General features: G+C 46.2%; 1 protein-coding gene across 3 annotated transcripts in view; it reads left to right on the forward strand.

Annotated features, from left to right (window-relative positions):
• The window catches only part of GLP2R (glucagon like peptide 2 receptor), a 45,541-nt gene that overhangs the window by 914 nt on the left and 24,349 nt on the right, over positions 1-20,278 (forward strand). For 2 of the 3 annotated variants that reach the window (XR_009692985.1, XM_061143475.1), the window contains exons 2-8: positions 5,878-5,965; positions 8,104-8,208; positions 9,506-9,645; positions 15,593-15,699; positions 17,742-17,895; positions 18,317-18,476; positions 19,475-19,535. Coding sequence is in view for 2 of the 3 variants with exons in the window: in XM_061143475.1 (XP_060999458.1) it covers positions 5,878-5,965; positions 8,104-8,208; positions 9,506-9,645; positions 15,593-15,699; positions 17,742-17,895; positions 18,317-18,476; positions 19,475-19,535 (815 nt within the window). In the remaining variant the exon portion in view is untranslated. The remainder of the gene's footprint in view (positions 1-5,877; positions 5,966-8,103; positions 8,209-9,505; positions 9,646-15,592; positions 15,700-17,741; positions 17,896-18,316; positions 18,477-19,474; positions 19,536-20,278) is intronic. The other variant, XM_061143476.1, reaches the window with a different exon arrangement.

Consider the following 20,278-nt stretch of genomic DNA (forward strand, 5'->3'; position numbering starts at 1 on the left):
CTATGCATTTTTTTCTTCCCCAGCTGGAATTAGGATGTAGAAAACATTTTGTATCCTGGTCTCCCCTTTACATCAGATGATAAGCATTTTCGCATGTCAGCGTGAACTCTGCAAATAGCATTTAAAAAATTCCTGCATATTTCCTCTGTTCGCTTTCATCATTCTTCCAGGTTTAAGTATTTAGATTGAATAAGTGGATTTTTTTTTTCTTTCCTTCCTATCTTCCTTTTTTTCCTTCCTTCCTATTATAAAAATACAGAATGTTTATTTACAAAAATAAACTCATAAAATCTGGAGATGTATAAATACAAACTACAAATTACTGTACTCCCACAACCTAGAGATCACCTTTATTCACATTTTTTGGCTTACACTCACACTTTTCTACCATTTATTTACATATAGTTTAAAAGAAAAACAACAGAGGCTTATACTATAAATATTTTCTTGCAATCTGCTTTTTTCCTTAACAAAATACTTATTAACCCAGACTAACATTTTTGTTGAACACTTACTATGCTCCAGGTCTGGTGCCAGGTCTGGGGCTCTTTATCTTATTTCATGCTCTCAGCAAACCTAGGAGGGAGGTTTTCCTGTTAACCCCCTTTACAGATGAGAAAACTGAAGCTCAAGGTAGTTGAACGTTTTTTCTGTCAGAAAATTGAGCTCCATGGCCTGGTGTTTAAGGACTTCAGGGGTAAATCATGTTTGTTTGTAACTATCTTCTTTAGTTGGGCATCCTGGTAGCTTGTTTTTTCTTATCCAAGGAGACGAGACATTTGCCCCTTCGCTTTGCAAGATTCCTTTTTTTCCCAATTTTTAAAAATGTATTTGGTTGTGCCGGGTCTTAGTTGGAGCATTTGTTGTTCAGTTGCTAAGTCGTGTCTGACTCTTTGTGACCCCATGGACTGCAGGATTCCTTGTTTTTCACTATCTTCTGGAGTTTGCTCAAACTTATGTCCATTGAGTTGATGATGCCATCCAACAAGCTGAGGACTCTTAGTTGCAGCATGTGGGGTCTAGTATCCTGACCAGGGATGGAACCTGGGCTGCCTGCAATGGGAGTGAGGATTCTTAGCCACTGGACCATCAGGGAGGTCCCTCAAGGTTTCTTCTTTATTCTGGGCCATGATGTGAAGGAGCTTCAGTTCCATTCACCTGAGTGAGGAAGTACTTTGAGAATTCAATGCTTCTCTTCTTTCTTTGGTCCATGGGCAGAGTTCATCTCTGCTTGCAGGCTTGGAAATCTGTATCCCTCCTGCCCCTATAGAGGGAGGGCTAGGGTGCTGTGTCTCATCAGTGCTCACCTTATCAGACTTTCTCTGATGTTGGTCCAGAGCCAGACAGGCAGAAAACCCGCACCAAATTCTCTACATCCACGTCCTCCCAGAGGCTGGCTTCAAACCCTCAGACAGTAGATGTGAACCCAGTTCAGGGTTGCCTGGGGTTCTTGCCATGGTGGCTGCCTCTTGGCGAGTGACCATAACGTTCCTGGGGGCAGGTGGCCTGGGACTTAGTGGCGGAGCCGTTTTTGGAAGAGTTGATACAGATCTCTCACCCTTGCTCCAGTTCTCTGTCTCATATTCAAAATGGAGTATATGTTCAGCTGACTCGCTGGTTTTGTTCATCTCCTCTCCACAGCCATGGGTCAGCTGTCTCTTAGGTGCCAAGTTCTGCTGCAGCGCTTGGCATTTTGTCATAATGGTCTTGCCCAAATCCCACAACGAGCCTCTGAGAAGGTGACTGTCACTGACCACCAAGATTCATAGGATCTTGTCCGATCACCTGCGATGATGTAGCTTGTGAGCAGTGGAGACATTGTGCCTACCCCCAGGGTACTTGAAAGTCCTGTGTTCTTTCTTCCCCAGCATTCCTTAGAAGCTGTTGACATATGAATATTTCTATGTGACAACAGCCAAATCTGCAGTGAGTCAGGCTGGCGGATGACGCTGACCAAGCCACACCTTGGTATTTTTATAATCGATAATGTGCCTATGGGCAGTCTCTCTTCCCCGCCTCCACCACCCAGTCTGTTTTCAGAACCTCTTCCCTCTGTCTGTCCTGTGTTATGTGTATAAAATCCTGAAGACCGTCCTCTGGGTCACCACATCTTCAAACCCATCTTCTTTCTCCAGATGTTTATGTTATACGAGCCTTGGCGTAGATTTCCACGATGACTTTTGCTCGTAGACGTTCGCCCTGCAGGGATATAAATGACCATGGCGTGTTTTTTTGGCAGGAAGTCACAGTAAAATTCCCTTAATGAGAAATTCTCAGGGATAGTTTAGATTCTAAATTCAAGTTGGGAAACAGTGCTGTATCCTCATGCCTCCTCCCCCTTCCCACAGCTCAGCTGAGTTAATTAGCAGTTGCTTTGGTGTCAAAAAATATAAACTCTCTCAGGCTTTTAAAGAAGTGAATGTGTGGTTCTTTCATACTTTGCTGATGAGAGTGTAAAAAGGTGCATATTTTTAAATAAAAAAAATTCTTTCTGGCTAGGATCATTTGGCAGTATATTGTCAAAAGCTTTTTAAAAATGTATAGTTGATGACCCAGAAATTCCAACTCAAAGAATTTTCCCTAAGAAAACAAAGATGTGCGCTAGTGTTTAGCTGTGAATATTTTCATTACAGCACCATTTATATTAGCAAACATCTAGAACAATGTAGGTGTTCAATTTGCTAGAGGATTTGAGAAATAAATTGTATCACACTCATCCATAGACTATTACAGAGCTCTTAAAATGGTGTTTTAGAAGCATAGTTTTTGAAATGGAAATATAGTCACAGTGTATATTCTAGTGGAAAAAGAGACTACACAACAATATGATTTTCTTTTGGGTTAAAATGAAAGAGAAAAGAAAGAAAAAAGAAAAAGGATTGTATGTGAGTACAGAGAGAAGAGTCTGGAGGGAGATAGTTATTTCTGGGTAAAAAGATTAAGATTTCATTTCTTCTCCCCTTTCTGCTTGTCTTCATTTTTTTATTTTATCTACAGTGAAGTCTATTCCTTTGGTAAGAAAGAATAATAGAGGAGTTGTTGAAAGCAAGTCAACAGAGGCTTTTTCCCCCCTTTTTCTTAATCCCTTCTCAGTCGAGTGAGTTGGTGCTGGTTACCCTTGCAAGAGAAAGAGGAATCAGGATCGAGCTGGATTTTTCCAGCTAGAAAATATCCACTCACCACTACTTGATTAAGATTTGGCTGTGATTGAACTTAGATTAGCCTTTCATGTTGTTGGGGTCCTTAGGACAAGTACCTGGGAAGATGATCAGTTTGTCCAGCTTTTCTAGACGGATCAGATTCAGTGCTGCTTTGGTTTTATTTTTCCTTTTGACCATGGCCGTCAGTCGTGGCAGAGAGCGGGGGGCTAAGAGAATGTTAGCCCATGGACAGCTCACATGCACGATTGATTTCATTGTCTCTCCCTCTGTTAAGTCCTGATGCATATAAACGGCGCTTTATCCAAGGAAAGGTCTTCCCTTGCGTGACTTGGAGGATTCTGGAAGCTGATCATTTGGTTACCAACATCTCTGCTGGATTTGTAAAATTGATATAGTCAGTTATGTTCCCATTAGGACATGTATTTCTTTAAACAGTGTGTTGCTAATGTACCATCGTGCCTCTTGGGCCATAACAGAGAAAAGAGAGATTATTAACGGAGATTTAAAACGCACTGGAAACAGAAACCAAGGGATAAATACCAATTATTTCATCATCATTGTTATCATGATAACTACTTATTGGCTCATCCCATGGTTCCCAAATTGTGTGCTAACATGTCCTAGGGCACCCCTGCTGTGAACTGGCAGGGGTGCTGTTAGGAATTATAATTTTTTTTTTAATTTTAATTTTTTGAGGGAAGCAGGGATACATTCCATCTGCGAATGATGAACTCGAGGTAGTCCATGGTTTCAACATTATATGGCACTACTTTCCCTTGGTTGATGTTTCATTGCAAAGCTGGGCTTCTTTGCAGCTGCTGTGATAAAAAGCAAACACTGCAAATATGAGGGTGGAACAGGAACACAGGTGGTAGTGGTCCATCTGACTGTTAGATTTGAGATGTTTTACCATCCCCACTGGGCTTCCCTGGTAGCTCAGATGGTAAAGAATCCGCCTGCAATGCAGGAGATGTGGGTTCGATCCCTGGGTTGGGGAGATCCCCTGGAGGAGGGCATAGCCACCCACTCTAATATTCTCGCCTGGAGAATCCCCATAGACAGAGGAGGCTGGCCGGCTGCAGTCCACGGGGTCACAGAGATTCGGAACAACTGAGTGACTAAGCACAAGCATGCATCATCCCCCGTAGGTACCAAGTTGTTAGGAGGTAAATATTTAATAAGTTGTTCAGCCTATCTACTTAATTAATGCTGCTGCTGCTGCTGAGTTACTTCAGTCGTGTCTGACTCTGTGCGACCCCATAGACGGCAGCCCACCAGGCTCCCCCGTCCCTGGGATTTTCCAGGCAAGAACACTGGAGTGGGTTGCCATCTCCTTCTCCAATGCATGAATGTGAAAAATGAAAGTGAAGTTGTTCAGTCATGTCCGACTCTTCACAACCCCATGGACTGCAGCCTACCAGGCTCCTCCGTCCATGGGATTTCCCAGGCAAGAGTACTGGAGTGGGTTGCTATTGCCTTCTCCACTTAATTAATGGCACCGTGTTTATTTTTTGGCTGCACTGGGTCTTTCTGCTATACACAGGCTTTCTTTAGTTGCGGCACATGGGCGTCTCCTTGAGGAGGCTCCTCTTGTTGTGGAGCACAGGCTCTAGGTGTGTGGGCTTCGGTACTTGGGGCATGTGGGCTTGGTTGTCCTGCGGCAAGTTGAATCCTCCCAGACCAGGGATCAAACCCAGGTCCCCTGCATTGGCAGGCGAATTCTTAACCACTGGACCTCCAGGGAAGTCTGATTAATGGAACTTTAGATATGGTATTTCTTTTTTTTTTTTTAAATATTTATTTTATTTATTTGGCTGCACTGAGTCTTGGTTGCCGCACGTGGGATCTTTAGTTGTGGCATGTGGGATCCTGTTCCCTGACCAGGTATCGAACTCAGGCCCCCTGCATTGGCAGTGTGGAGTCTTAGCCACTGGGCCACAAGGGAAGTCCCTAGATATGGTATTTCTATTGGCCTGGGGGTGCTGTGGAAAAATTATTAAGACTGGAAAGTCAGCAAGAATTGAGAAAGTTTGGGAACCTCTAGTCTAATGATAACCATCCTTGCTTGTCTTCAGAAAGCTGTCTGTGTCATTCCCTGGAAAAATTGCAAAGGAACTACTCACAGACCCTATGGATGCCATGGGATTGGGTCTGGGGCATGCTGGGCAGTGGTGAGCATGGGGGGTCAGGTAGATTGGACTAATTACGCAGGAGGTGAAAACTGGCTTCCTGTAGGGCTCATGGATGGGTTTTGCTTGTTTTGTTCTCTCTATCTATGTGTGTGTTTGAATGCCTTTCAATAGAATATCTCTGCAATTTACAATAGTCTCCCCCACATCTGGCTTCCCAGGTGGCTCAGTGATAAAGAACCTTCCTGCCAATGCAAGAGATGCAGGTTTGATCCCTGGGTCGGGAAGATCCCCTGGAGAAGGAAATGGCAAGCCACTCCAGTATTCTTTCCTGGAAAATCCCAATGGACAGAGGAGCCTGGCAGGCTACAAGTCCATGGGGTCACAAAAGAGTTGGACGCAACTTAGTGACTAAACAACAGCAGCAATATTTAAGATAGGACATAAGATACAAAAGAAATTGTTCTGTGGTGCAAGCGATTATGGGCTTATCAGTGGGAAGGTTTGAGAATCATGGTGTGAGGTGATAACCTGTGATTAAATGTGATAACATGTGCTTGCTGGTAACTGGAGTTTTTTCTGCTCAGGTTACAGGATCTCTCCTTGAGGAGACAACACGGAAGTGGGCTCAGTACAAAGAGAAGTGTCTGAGAGACTTACTCAAGGAAACTTCTGGTAAGCACATGTATCAGTTATCTATGGCTGTGTAAGAAATAGCCCCAAAGCTTAATGGCTCAAAACAGTAATAACAATGATTTATTATCTCTCATGGGCCTTCCCAGGTGGCGCTAGTGGTAAAGAACCTGCCTGCCAATGCAGGAGACGTAAGGGATGCAAGTTCGATCCCTTGGTCAGGAATATCCCCTGGAGGAGGGCATGACAACCCACTCCAGTATTCTTTCCTAGAGAATCCCATGGACAGAGGAGCCTGGTGGGCTACACAGTCCACAGGGTTGCAAAGAGTCAGACATGACTGAAACGACTTTGAGTGCACACATTTCTATCACAGTTTCTGTGTGTCAGGAATTCAGACAGAGAATATTGGGGAGGACTTATATCTGCTCTGCAATGTCTGGAGTTTAGCTGAAAGATTCTAAGACCAGAGGTTGGAATCATCTGAAGTCTGGTTCATGCCCACATCTGCTGGTTGATGCTGGGAGTCATGCTGGGCTGTTGGCTGGGCCACATCCACGCGGCCTCTCCATATGGCCTGGGCTTCCTCACAGCACACTGGCTGGGTTGCAAGCACAAGCATGAGCAGAGGCCATGTTGCCTTTCGTGACCTAGCCTTGGAAGTCACTTCTGCTGTGTTCAGTTGGGTCAGACAGTTACAAAGGCTACCCACTTCCTATGTAAAAGAGCATGCAAGATGGAATATACATGCATGTGACCGTGTTTGATATAAGCCATGTGTCATAGTACTTTGACCACCTAATCACATGACATGAGCCACTGTCATAGATTAACCGAGGAATCTATTATACGTGTGTGTGTGGACGGGTGTCCTTCAGTCTCCCATGGTGCTAACTTTCATCTAGGACTGCACTAGGTTGAGCGCATTCTAGCAAATATGTTAATAGTTTGGCCAGCCCACAGACTCTCCTGTCTCGATGCTGGGTCTCTGGGTGTATCCAGATTCTTTTTTTGTCAAGAAAAGAAAGAAATAAGAAGCCTTGGCCCCCTGCCTCTGAGACTGGTCAGCTGTGGATGAAAGTTGCCCCCTCCTTCATCTCCTGGCTTCTTTCGGATGACTTCACTCGGGGACCTGGAGGTTGACAGGACACTAGAAACTCTCTCTGCCTTTTCCTGACCCAATGGCAGTTCAGTCTCCCAGCCATGCCTCCTTCCTTTTAAATATCCTTTAGCTAAGCAGGTGGCCACCAAGGCTTGATTCGTTATAGGAACCACTTCCATCTTGAGGAAAACTGCTTTCTGAGGTAAAAGTAAGGAGGCCTTCTTGATCTGGAGGCTCCCTGCGGGCAGCTCATCTCGATAAGTTCACGCAGGCTGGGTGCTGACTGGGTGCTGACCCGGCAGCCAGGTCTACAGGGTGCCCCAAGCTCCAGACCTGCGGCTCGGTCCTGATGCCAGTGACCTGACTCTTCACTCCAAGTGGCCCCTGAGTTCTAGAGTAATAGGGAGCCCATGGTAGGAAATGATGTTTGGTAACCAGGAGTGAGGAGCTTGCAATATGGATGTTTGGGTTCCAGCCTGAAGCCCCTTCATTTGATCCTGGGGGCTCATAAAGCTGATGCTTATGTTATAGCATCTCATTGCCAAGCACCAGCTCATCCCCTGAGCTGCTTGAGAGTCCCAGATATTTCATAATGATTATAGGATTCATCTTCAAACAGAGAAATCTGACCAGGTAGTGCTTGACTCAGGTACTTGTGACTAAGAACCTCAACCTTGCAGATGCCCTTCCATCCACCGGTCATTTTGCACATTTCATAGATATAACTAGTGAGGGTTTGACAGTTATTTACAGGACAGAAGACGCTGGCTGAACCTCCAAGTGTCCTCCCGACCCTGAGTTTCTGCAAGAGTTCAGCCCGTGTAAAGTAAACCAACACCAGTGTGACGTGCGTGTTGACATGAAAGACTGGACCACCGCCAGGGGTCAGGTTGGGTAGACAGAGCCACATGTGGGGCTGCGTGAAGCATTCCTGTCCTCCCCACATGGTTCCTCATCCTTGATCTGACGCCAGAGAGTGGGACGCCCTGGCTGGTCCCTACTCGGGCCACACCAGCATCAGTGCCAGTGAGATGGGTTCTGGGCTCCCTCGGTTTATTTTGCCCACTTTTCTCTGCAGGTGCAGTCTGTAATGGGACCTTCGATCAGTACGCGTGCTGGCCTCATTCCACTCCTGGAAATGTCTCTGTCCCCTGCCCTTCCTACTTACCTTGGTGGCGTGAAGGTAAGAAGTCTTATTTTACCAATATCTAACTTTTCCTTTAAGGCTTCCCTGGGTAGAGCAGCCAGGGTTTGGTTAGGAGGGGGCTCCAATCAGATTGTTTTCTCCAGCCCTCTTCTCCCATAAAAGGTCTCCTCCTAAGCTGTCAGTAGCACATCCTCCTTTTCCTCTCTGCTGCTTCTCCTGTCTTCCCTCAAGTCTTCTGTGCCTGGAGGCTCTGCTTGTATCCTGGTCCTCTCTCCTTTGAAGATTTGAGAGTCCAGGCCTGGTTACCACAGACTTGGCTGCATAGTTCTCACGAGATGAGCTTAGAGGAAGAAGCATTAGAATGTAAGAAGGGAGAGAATAAGTAAGTGAGTGTTAGTTGCTTAGTCATGCCTGACTCCTTGTGACCCCAGTGACTGCAGCCTACCAGGCTCCTGTGTCCATGAGATTTTCCAGTCAAGGTTATTGGACTGGGTTGCCACATCCTTCTCCAGGGGATCTTCCTGACCCAGGGATTGAACCCAGGTCTCCTGCACTGCAGGTAGATTCTTTACCGACTGAGCTACAAGGGAAGCCCAAGGGAGAGAATATACCGGCACAAAAAGACCAAGCAATGAGGCCGGACCTGTGCTTTATGATTCGGGCTTTAAACTCCCCTCTCTAGAGATGTGGAGCCACTGAAGGTGTTAAGGCATGAGGAGGTGGTTTGGGGGAGCTGACGTGGGTAGCCTGTGGCTGATGGACCGAGGGACAGAGGGAGATAACAAGGGCAAGTCTGGAAGCTCCTGCAGTGGTCCAGAAAAAGAGAGGATGAGGATGTGGATTCAGGCAGAGGCGATAGGTTGGGAAGAACAGGAAAGAAAAAAAACTGGAGGTGGAACAGTCAAGACTTGTCATCAGAAGTGGGAACTGAGGGACTGGGTGGAATAGGGCCCCACCCAAGGCCACAGAACTTGTAGGAGGTGGAGCTGGCTTTGTCCAGTGCCCTTTCTTCTCCATGGCATGGCTTCTTGGGCATCAGGAAGCCCCAGGTCTGTGTCTCCCAGCTGGGCTGCACCTTGGAGGGCTGTCACATCTGAGTCACCAGGGACTTCGGGTAAACACAGCAGACATTAATGGGTTGTGGTTTGCTACAAAATGTAGAGGCTTCCGTGTTTTTCCTTCCATCCCAAATAAACAGTGAGGATGCTAACGAGTCCCCTGAAGGGGAAGTGAAAATTCCTCTTCCCTGGGATTTTTCCACAGCTTTGCGGTGAGAATGAGGGCCTTCCCACGTGCTCGGAGAGCGAGCTGCGTGCTCTGACCTTTCCCCCAGAGCTGTGTTTACTTTCAGAGAACTCAGGAAGGGCCTACAGATACTGCCTGTCTCGGGGTGCTTGGCAGACACTGGAGAACTCCACGGCTGTTTGGCAGGACAACTCCGAATGCGCCGAGGATCACAGCTTCAAACAAAAAGTGAGTTGGCTGGGCTTCGTGAGGGCGGACCTCAGGGCCCAAACCACCCTGTGCCGGGGCTCCACACAAGGAGCCTGCCCCAGCGCATCGGCCCCAGACTCACTTGGCAAGGTCCTTGGTCACCCCAAACCACAACTCCAATGGCAGACACAGCACGTCTTCTGCTGCTGGGCCGAGACATGAACCCCTAAGGAAAGACAACCAGCGTCTGTGCTTGCTGCTCCTACCGCCTGGCCCACGTTTCCCCAGCTATTCTTTGGCTTCTCCTTCTCCAAAGTCACATTTCAAAGTCAATGTCTCCTTTCAAGCAAAGTCTTCCAAGGCCACCCCATGGAGAATGGTCTCTCCAGCCTTGACAGCACCTGTCACTCTCCGACAGTCTCCCGTATCCTCCCCCTCCTAGAATGTGGACGGGTGGTGACAGGAGACTGTGTCCTGAGGGAACACACCTAGCTTCTGGTTACGAGCTCAAGGTCAAGGGCCCAGGCAGCCCACCTTCATGTCCAGAGTCCTTGCTTCCTAGCTCTTGTGTTTTTTTTTTTTTTTTAATGTGGAATTTCCATTTCTTTCTTTCTTTTACTGTTTCTAATTCTTTTTTTAAAAAAAATTTATTTATTTATTTATTTACTTTGGCTCTGTGGGTCTTCATTGCTGAGCGGGCTCATCTCTAGTGGTGGCAAGCAGGGGCTACTCTCTAGTTGCTGTGCACAGGCTTCTCATTGTGGTGGCTTCTCTCATTGCATAGCAAGAGCTCTAGTGCGCTCGGGCTTCAATAGTTGTGGCATGTGGGCTCAGTAGTTGCAGTTCCTGGGCTCTAGAGCACAGGCTCAATAGTTGTGGCCCATGGGCTTTGTGGTTCCTCGACATGTGGGATCTTCCCGGACCAGGGATCGAACCTGTGTCTCCTGCATTGGCAGGCAGACTCTTTATCACTGAACCACCAGGGAAGCCCTGTTTCTAATTCTTAAAAAAAAAAAAAAAATTATTTATTTGTTTTTGGCTGTGCTGGGTCTTTGTTGCTATGCAGGCTTTCCCTAGTTGAGGTGAGTGGGAGTTGCTCTCTAGTTGCCATGAGCCAGCTTCTCATTCCTGTGGCTTGTCTTGTTGTGGAGCCTGGGCTCTAGGCACTCAGGCTTCGGCAGTTGCTACTCCCAGGCTCTAGAGCACAGGCTCAATAGCTGTGGTGCACGGGCTTAGTTGCTCCGAGGCATGTGTGATCTTCCTGGATCAGGGATCGAATCCATGTCTCTGGCATTGGTAGGTGGATTCTTAACCCCTGGGCCACCAGGGAAGCCCATTTGCTTTCTAGCTCTTCTTACCTCACCCTTCACTGCACTGGGCCTCTGCTTTCCCATCCATGCCCCAGAAGAGCACATTTACTGCCCATGACCACACAAGGGTTTAAAGAGCTGACAGACATACGAGTCTCTGGATAGAGCCTGACCCCTTGTCACCAGACGTAAAGTAAGAGTGCCGGCTCCACCCCTAGGATCCAGCTGGGTCGCTGGGCAGTGAATCATTGTGTTTGTGGTTCACTTCTTCCCCCAGTGGGAACTGGCCAGTCCTTGACTCTCAAGTCTATCACATCTTCCCATCAGGCATGAAAAGCCTTCTGTCACATCCTCTCTATCTGCAGGGAATTTTTTCTAAACCTCTCTTTAACTTTCTTCCTTGACTGGAATTGGCAAAATTCCCTGTTTCTAGACCATGTGACAGGCCACACCTCTTAAAGGTATTAAAATCATGCCTGTGGTTGGGTTGGATTCAGCTTATCTCAAGGTTCTGTCTGACTTTTGTCACAGCACCATGCTCTTGTTAACTTCATGCTGTGATTTGGGCAAACTGTATACATTTCTTATCTTCCCTCCTGGACAAAGCTGCTTGAGAAAAATAGCAAAGTCAGTCATATCTGAACAGCTGCCACCCTCTGGCACAGTGCTGGTAAAAGTGCACAGAACCTTCACATACAGTGGGTACTTAATAAATATTGAATGGTTCCACAGATTCTGAGTCAGTGGGGATGTGGTGGGGTCGAGGCGTCCATACTGATGGGAAGGTTCCCCAGGTGACTGTGAAGGGACGTGGTGATGACGAATTCACCAGCTGGTGTGAAATGCCTGCCACTTGCTTTGGGCTCAGGTCAGGCAACTAGGACTGCAAAACAAGATTGAAAAGGTGAACTTTCCAAGACAGGAAGTAAAGGTTCTCTCTTTAGAGCAGTGAGGACACAGGCATTGCCTCCTCCTCTCTGCAAATGGTCATATTTCTAAGAAATCAAACACTTAACAAAAAGTTTCTGGTCATGTTTACCTGTGTTTCTAGTAGACGGTTGAATTTTTGCCCAAACAAGGCTAGTGTTAGTAAATCTTTGCCCTTTGGGGTTTTGGAAAATGAGATGTGTTATGTTCTTCCAACTAACAACACACTGGGGGCCCTTATGCATAGTAATTGGTGCTTTTTAAGGATATTGTGTGTGTGTGTGTGTGTCTGTGAGTGTCTTTCAAAACTGTACTCACTTAATACCTTTTCCGTCTTAGCTGTGCACTCATCATGCATGGTGGCTGTAACTTTTACAGTTTAAAGTGTGACAACAAGTGCCACTGATTCTCTAAAGTTTCACAGATAGAAGATTTGTTCTTATCATAGATCTTAGCAACCTCAGCATGTGATTTTTTTTTTTCTTTCCTTATTAACTCAAGAGCTTTCATCTCTTCACTTAAAGGAAACACTTTATGACCTCTTTGGCACATCCAAATTGCCAGCATCACTACTTTGGGGGGCCATTATTAGGTAGAATGGGGCTTCCCAGGTGGCTCAGTGGTAAAGAACCCACCTGCTAATGCAAGAGACAGAAGAGCCATGGGTTCGATACCTGGGTCAGGTAGATCCTCTGGAGGAGGGCACGGTAACCCACTGTAGTATTCTTGCCTGAAATCCCATGGACAGAGGAGCCTGGCGGGCTACAGTCCATGGAGTCACAAAGAATCAGACACAACTTAGCAACTAAACAACAACAAATTAAGTAGAATAAGGGTCAGTTAAAACACAAACTCTGCTGTACCAAGACAGTCTAGCTAATAACTGAGAGGGCTACTAAGTGACCAAAGAAAAGTTGATAAATTGGACTTTATCAAAATTGAAAACTTAGGCTCTTTTAAAGACACTTAAAAAAAATAAACTTAGACAAACCTAGACAGCATATTAAAAAGCAGAGACATTACCTTGCCAACAAAGGTCCATCTAGTTAAAGCTATGGTGTTTTTAGTAGTCATGTATGGATGTGAGAGTTGGACCATAAAGAAAGCTGAGCACTGAAGAATTGATGCTTTTGATCTGTGGTGTTGGAGAAGACTCTTGAGAGTCCCTTGGACTGCAAGGAGATCAAGACAATCAATTAAAGGAAATCCGTCCTGAATATTCATTGGAAGGACTGATGCTAAAGCTGAAGCTCCAATACTTTGGCACCTGATGTGAAGAACTCATTGGAAAAGACCCTGATGCTGGGAAAGATTGTGGGCAGGAGGAGAAAAGGTTGAGGTAATTGGATGGCATCACCGACTCAATGGCCATGAGTTTGAGCAAGCCCCAGGAGTTGGTGAAGGACAGAGAAGCCTGGTGTGCTGCAGTCGATGGGATCACAAAGAGTCAGACACGACTGAGCGAATGAACTGAACTGAAAAAAATAAAAAGGCAAGCCACAAAGTGGGAGAAAATACTTGCAAAACATGTATCTGATGGGTTTATGTCTAGAATATATAAAGATTTACAATTCAAAATTAAGACCAATGATCCAGTTTAAAAGACGGCCAAATATTTGAGCAGATACTTTACCAAATAAAACATACAGATGGCAAATAAGCACATGAAGTGATTCTCAACATCATTAATCATTAGCGAAATGCAAATAAAACCGCCATAAGACGCTACGACACACCCATTAGAATGACAGAAATGTAAAAGACTGATTGCAGGAAATGTTAGTCGATTCTTGAGCAGCTGGCACTCTGGTTGGAATGTAAACTGATACAACTTATTTAGAAAACAGTCTGGCAGCTTCTTAAGAAGTTAAAGCATATACCATGCTACCCTGTCATTCTATTTCTAGACATTTATCTGAGAGAAATGAAAACCTGTGTCCACATAAAATCTTGTACAGAAGTTTTCAGAGCAACTTTATTTGTGAAAGTTAAACTCTGAAAGCAATCCAAAAGTCCATCAATGGGTGACTGCATAAGTAAATCGTGGTATATTCATAATAGAATACTACTCAACAGTAATCCTGATTTATTTAAGTTTCATGTGAATGACTTTGTATTGCTACCTCTGTAAACCCTACAGCATGCTCACCACCACAAGTTTACTTTCCATCTATCACCATAGAGTTGATCTTCTTTACCCAATTCACCCTTTCCCCTGCCACGCCCCCTCTGATAAACACCACTCTGTTCTCTGTGTATACATGTTTGTTTTTGTTTGGTTTGATCATTTATATTTTTGTTTGCTTTTGATTGTTCATTTTTAATATTCCACATACGAGTGAAATCATACAGTATTTATCTTTCTCTGTCTGACTTATTTCACTTAGCATAATACCCTCGAGGTTCATCCATGTTGTCAAAAAATGCTGGCTGAGTAGTACTCTTGAGAGTCCCTTGAACAGCAGGGAGATCAAACCAGTCAGTCCTAAAGGAGATCAACCCTGAATACTCATTGGAAGGACTGATGCTGAAGCTGAAGCTCAAATACTTTGGCCACCTGATGTGAAGAGATGACTCATTGGAAAAGACCCTGATGCTGGGAAAAATTGAGGGCAGGAGAATAAGGGGAGGATGAGAAGGTCAGATGGCATCACTGACTCAATGGACATGAGTTTGAGCAATCTCTGGGAGATAGTGAAGGACAGAGGAGCCTGGCGTGCTGCAGTTCGTGGGTTTGCAGAGTCGGACACGACTGAGTAACTGAACAATAACAAAGGAATGAGCTAAGATACACGCTATGACAAGGATGAATCTCTAAATAATTACTCCGAGGGAAATAAGCCTGACAGAAAATTGAACACTTACAAGGTTCCATTTATAAACATTTTAGAAAATGCAAACTAGTCTCTAAGGGCAAGAAACAACGAGAGGAGATGAATTACAAAGGGTCACAAGGAAACTCTGGGGAGGTGATGGAAATGTTCATTATCTTGAACGTGGTGATGATATCAGAAATATAGTCATGTCCAAATTCCCCAAGGTTTATACTTTCAATATGTGCAGTTTGCTGTATCCCAATTTTACTTCTGTGAAGCTGATGAACTTCTGTTAAGGTCATGCAGACAAGTTTAGGCATAATCTAGCAGATAATACGTATTAACTGTGGGTTCTTGTGCAAAAATTTATTCAGAAACTTAATCTTGATGGCTATATGCACAAGATTGAGTGAGAAGGTATTCCATTAGAAAATCCCACAGAATTTCGAGTAAACTATCCTCTGTTCAACATCGGGTTATCCTGGGACTCAGAAAATATTCCAATGTTTAACTGGGTCTTCGTTTAAGGGATCATCTATGAAGAGTTACTTTAGGAGGGAGACATCTAGATGGAAACCTGGCCCTGTCTTCCAGAAAGAGAGGCCCCTACACTCTAGGAACAGCACATCCAGGGGCAAAGAATCTGTCTTCATTCCCAAGGCACCCTCTGGTCCTGGACACAGTTTCTCTTAGGATATCGTGAATCTTGGTGCATCACTGCTGGGTGGTGGGACCAACCACGGAGGTGAGACCCATGGTGGGTTCTTCACTCATGAAGGTTCCTTGAGCTCTGAGATGTGCCAGAGGGCTATGGTGTCAACACGTCTCCTCGGGTTCAAACCTAGACCCTCGGTGGTTGGGGGCATGGATCCAGGGGCTGGACACCATAGCTGCCTGGCTGACTGGTCGTGTCTGCTCTTCCTCTGCATTCAGGTTCAACACCGCACCTTGCTGTCGATACTGCAGCTGTTGTACACGGTGGGCTACTCTCTCTCCATCGTCTCGCTCTTCCTGGCCCTCACCCTCCTCTTGTTTCTTCGGTGAGTGGAGCTGCTGCCTGCACGTGCTCAGGCAGGAATCCAGGCATGTGCTCACTGGCTCCCTTGAGAAGACAGGAGACCAGGCTGGGTGATTTCATGGCTCGTCAGAGCTGGAGGGGATCTGAGACAGTCTCCAGTCCATCCATCCCATTTTTGTAGGCAAAGGGAAGGGATCTGGGAGGTCCTGGGGGAGGTACTGAGCTACCCTGGGTTGCCAAGCACAGCTCGGACTGGAATCTGGGCCTCCCAACTCTGCCTTTCTCTCTTTGGATTAGTTGAGCTCTGCCCAAACTCCTAGTCCCTGCTCTAAAGTCCTAGTTGTACATACGCATGCTCTAAACTCCTAATTGTACATGCCCATGACTGCCACAGCCCATTCTCACCATAGCTCCACTGGATGCACTATTTTTATGGACAAGATTAAGAAACTTCCCCCAAGCATATTAGTGAGTGGGAGAGCTGGGGTTTTAACCCAGGACCCTCAAACTCCAATTAGCCATTAACCATTTGAGGACGCCAGGCCCTGTTCTAAAGCATGTTACATGTATTAAGTCACTTAAGTCTATTTCTAATCAGAATTAAGATGAATTCTAATCCCTGGAGATTAGCCTTATTATCACCCCCATTTTATGAGTGAGTTAACTGAAACACAGGGAGATGAAGTGACTTGCCCACAGTCACACAGCTGGTGAGTGATGGAGCCAAGATCATAAGCAGGTGGTCCAGAGGCTGAGCACTTTCATTCCTTTATCGTAGTGTTTTTCAGAATCCAAAACTGGAGTGCATTTTACTAAGTCATTTTAAAAGTCACTCAAGTGAGATTCTTATAGACCCCTTAAGGAACCCTCCAAGGCTGTCTCTGAGCATTCAACACAGATGCAGAGATCTGGATGGGGGGACCCTGGATGCTGGTTCCAGAGCCGCTCCCATCTGGGCTCTGCAAGGTCCAGTTCTGGCCCCCCCCCCCTGCCCCCTCAATCCCATGATGTTCTTTAGCTCCTGGAGCAGAGAGCGGAGTCATGACCACCTGCCCCAGTGTGAGAGCAATCATTGAATAACAGGAGAGAATTCCGTAGCCTGTGCCCACTGCTGTTGGTGACCACCTCCGCTCACATTCCCAAAGTGTCAGAACAAGGCCAGGAGAAGATAACTGCCCAGCCCCAGAAGAAGTAACTTGAGCACAGCCTGGGTCGACCATGTCTTCATTTTTGTCTCTGGCTTTGAGGAGAGCAAGACCCAGTCCCTGCCCAGTCTAGGGAGAAGAATTCATGAATCATGAAACACAAAGACCTGCTCAAATCTTTTTGGAAACTAAAAAAGTAATAATAGCTCTAGAGAGAGGCAGGGCTGGACATGAGCCACACAGGGGCATAGGCGGGGCTCTGAGGACACAGTGATGGAAAAGGGCCTTTTTGTCTAGAGAGATCAAGGATGCAGTTTTACTTCGGCTGGCACTGGAGGCTCCAGGTGGGTGAGGGAGGTCATGGGAGTTGACATTTTCTGGGTACTTCTTATGTGCCAGGTGCTGTGTGAGCACTTTTCACCCATTAACTGGTTGATTCCTCCTACAGCCTTTGCTGCGAGTGCCCTTGTTCTTACAGGGAGTAGAGTCTTGGAGAGTCATATACGGACCTCAGAGTTTCTGAATCTAAATCTCACCTCTGCCACTTACTGCTCTGGGACTCTGGACTTAAACTTTCTGCCCCATTTCCTCCATTTGGAATATCAGAATAGTGAGCCTACCTCTTCCTCCAGTCGTTGTAAGGAGTAAGGATGCCCTTAAGTACATCCACATGCAAATAGCTTGGAATGTAGCCTGGCATGTTGAACATGTTATAAAATGGTACCTGTTATTCTCCCCATCTTACAGCTGAGGAGAGTGAGGCAGAGAGAGGTAAGATCCTTTACGCCACCCATCCAGTTCTGCAGCCTACACTCTGAACCTGTGCCCTTCGGTGGCACATACACAGGTTTCGGGCACAAGCCTGTTGGTCTGAGCCTTTCTTTTCTGAGGGAAGATCCTTGGTTTTCTCCCTGCCCAGAAAACTCCACTGCACACGTAATTACATCCACATGAACTTGTTTGCCTCTTTCATCCTGAAAGCCCTGGCTGTGCTGGTGAAAGACGTCATCTTATACAAATCTTACTCCAAGAAGCCCAACAGTGAGAAAGGGTGGCTGTCCTACATGTCCGAGGTATGTGCTTACTCATTCCTGGGCTCTACCTGGCGGATCAGTCCTGGGAATCAGAGAGCAGGAAGATGAGGCTGGGGAGTGGATGAGAGAGAGAAAGGGGTGTCAGTCTTTCTGGTAAGAGATACATCACCTGATTTTTTTTTTAAGCCAGTGTCCCAAGAATGGGTCGCAAAGAGTTGGACATGACTGAGCGACCAAGCAGAGCAGGGAGTGCATATAATAAGAACACTGAACATGGTGTATTACAGTGTGCTGTAGTCTATTAATAAAGTGTGCCATAGCACTGTGTCTAAAAATCTACTTGTCCTAGAGAGAGGGGAGTCCGGAGGGAGGGACTTGTGTGGGGAGGCCCTTCTCCCCTCGGCTGTGGGCCAGATGCTGAGGAGCCTGCACTCACCCCCAGATGCTCTGTCCTTTCCAGATCTCTGCCTCCTGCCGCTCGGCCCAGATCCTTTTACATTACTTTGTGGGCACCAATTATTCGTGGCTGCTGGTCGAAGGCCTTTACCTTCACACGCTGCTGGAGCCCATAGTATTTTCAGAAAGGCGGCTGTGGCCCAGATACCTGCTGGTGGGTTGGGGTGAGTGACCTGAACTGGGGATCTGTCTGAACATGGGAGCCCAGTAGAGCTTTTGGATGGAGTTGGAAGGAGGTTTCTGGGACAGATAATTCCTCAATGACGAGAGACTCTGAAGAGAGGGGTAGTGTGTGTGTGTGTGTACACACACGCACCCGCATGTACATGCATGTAGATATAAGTGCTGTAGACCCAATGCACACATTAAAAATTTGGGAAGGCTTTTGGTAGAATCAGATGACATTCCTCCTAACCTGTCCCCAACTGTAGTATCTACTAGGGCTGCCATAACAGATGCTATAGACAGTGTGGCTTAAAATGCAGACGTTTATTTCTCAAGGTTCTGGAGGCTGAGAAGTGTGAGATTGTGGTACCAGGATGGTTGAGTTCCGATGAAGGTCCTATTCTTGGCTTGCAGACTGCTGCCTTCTTGCTGTAGCCTCATATCATTGTAGAGAGAGAGAAAGAGAAAGCAAGGTCTCTGGTCTCTTCTGATAAGGACAGTAATCCCATCATGATGACCAGCCCCTACACATATGCCATCTAAACCAAATTACCTCCAAAGGTCCCTTCTTCAAATTCTATCACACTGGGAGTTAGGACTTCAATGTATGAATTTGGGGGACACAAACATTCAGTCCATGGGCCAACCAAGTCTCCAGGATGAGATCTGGAGCCTCTGCTGCCATAGATTCTCAGGGAAGTTGAGACTGCAGTATTCAGAGGGCCTAACTCTGGCCTGAGATTCAGGAGGCTTGATGAATGTCTTTGGATTTACTCTAACCTACTTGGTGACAGGTAGCTTCTGTCTGCCTCCTGGTTTCCCAAAAATTGGATGGCTCTGTGCCATCTGTAGGTCTCTCCAGCTCTCACAGTCCACAATTCTATGATGTTTGGGTTTTTGTAATTTTAACCAGGTGTGCTTGGCCCATCAGGGTGGGGTGGACGGTAGGCAAATTTGGCCAACCAGCCCTTGACTCCATTTCCACGTTTTCTCCCAGCCTTCCCGGTGCTCTTCGTTGTGCCCTGGAGCATTGTCCGTGCCTGGCTGGAGAATACAGGGTAGGTAACTCGCCTCTTCTTACACTTCTGTGAGCTAGTTAGTCCAAGATGTGCTGTGCTGTGCTGTGCGCTCAGCCATGTCCGACTCTTTGCGACCCCGTGGACTACAGCCCACCAGGTTCCCTCTGTCCGTGGGATTTCACAGGCAAGAAGACTGGAGAGGGTTGCCATGTCCTTCTCCAGGGGATCTTCCCGACCCAGCGATCGAACCCACATCTCCTGCATCTCCTGCATTGGCAGGCAGGTTCTTTACCACTGAGCCACCTGGGAAGCCTCATTCCAAGATAGGCCCCAATATAAGGAAATACATCATTTTCCCAAAGAGAGTGTCCACTCCCTTCCAGTTGGCCCTTCTAGAATATACTTAAGAATATAGAAAAAAGAATCAAAGATTTGTAGTAATTCATCTGTTACTCCTTGATCTATGGACTGCAGAATGGACCTTATGCTAGTAGGCATGAAAACAATGTTAATCCCATTGTACATCTTCATCAGAGCTCTTGGGTGAAGACTGAAAAAATGGTATGTGTAAAGATAGAAATATAAGAACAAGAAAAGTGTGTCCCTGATTCTTACGTCTCAAATGAGATTGAAGGGAGGAGACACACAAAAAGAAGTTCAGAAGTTAAAAACAAAACAGGGACTTCCCTGGTGGTTCAGTGGTTAAGAATCAGCCTTGTAATGCAGGGTATGCAAGCTTGATCCCTGGTCCGAAAACTAAGATCATATATTCTCATATATTG

The sequence above is a fragment of the Dama dama genome, chromosome 5, assembly GCF_033118175.1.
Source record: "Dama dama isolate Ldn47 chromosome 5, ASM3311817v1, whole genome shotgun sequence".
Lineage (NCBI taxonomy): Eukaryota > Metazoa > Chordata > Mammalia > Artiodactyla > Cervidae > Dama > Dama dama.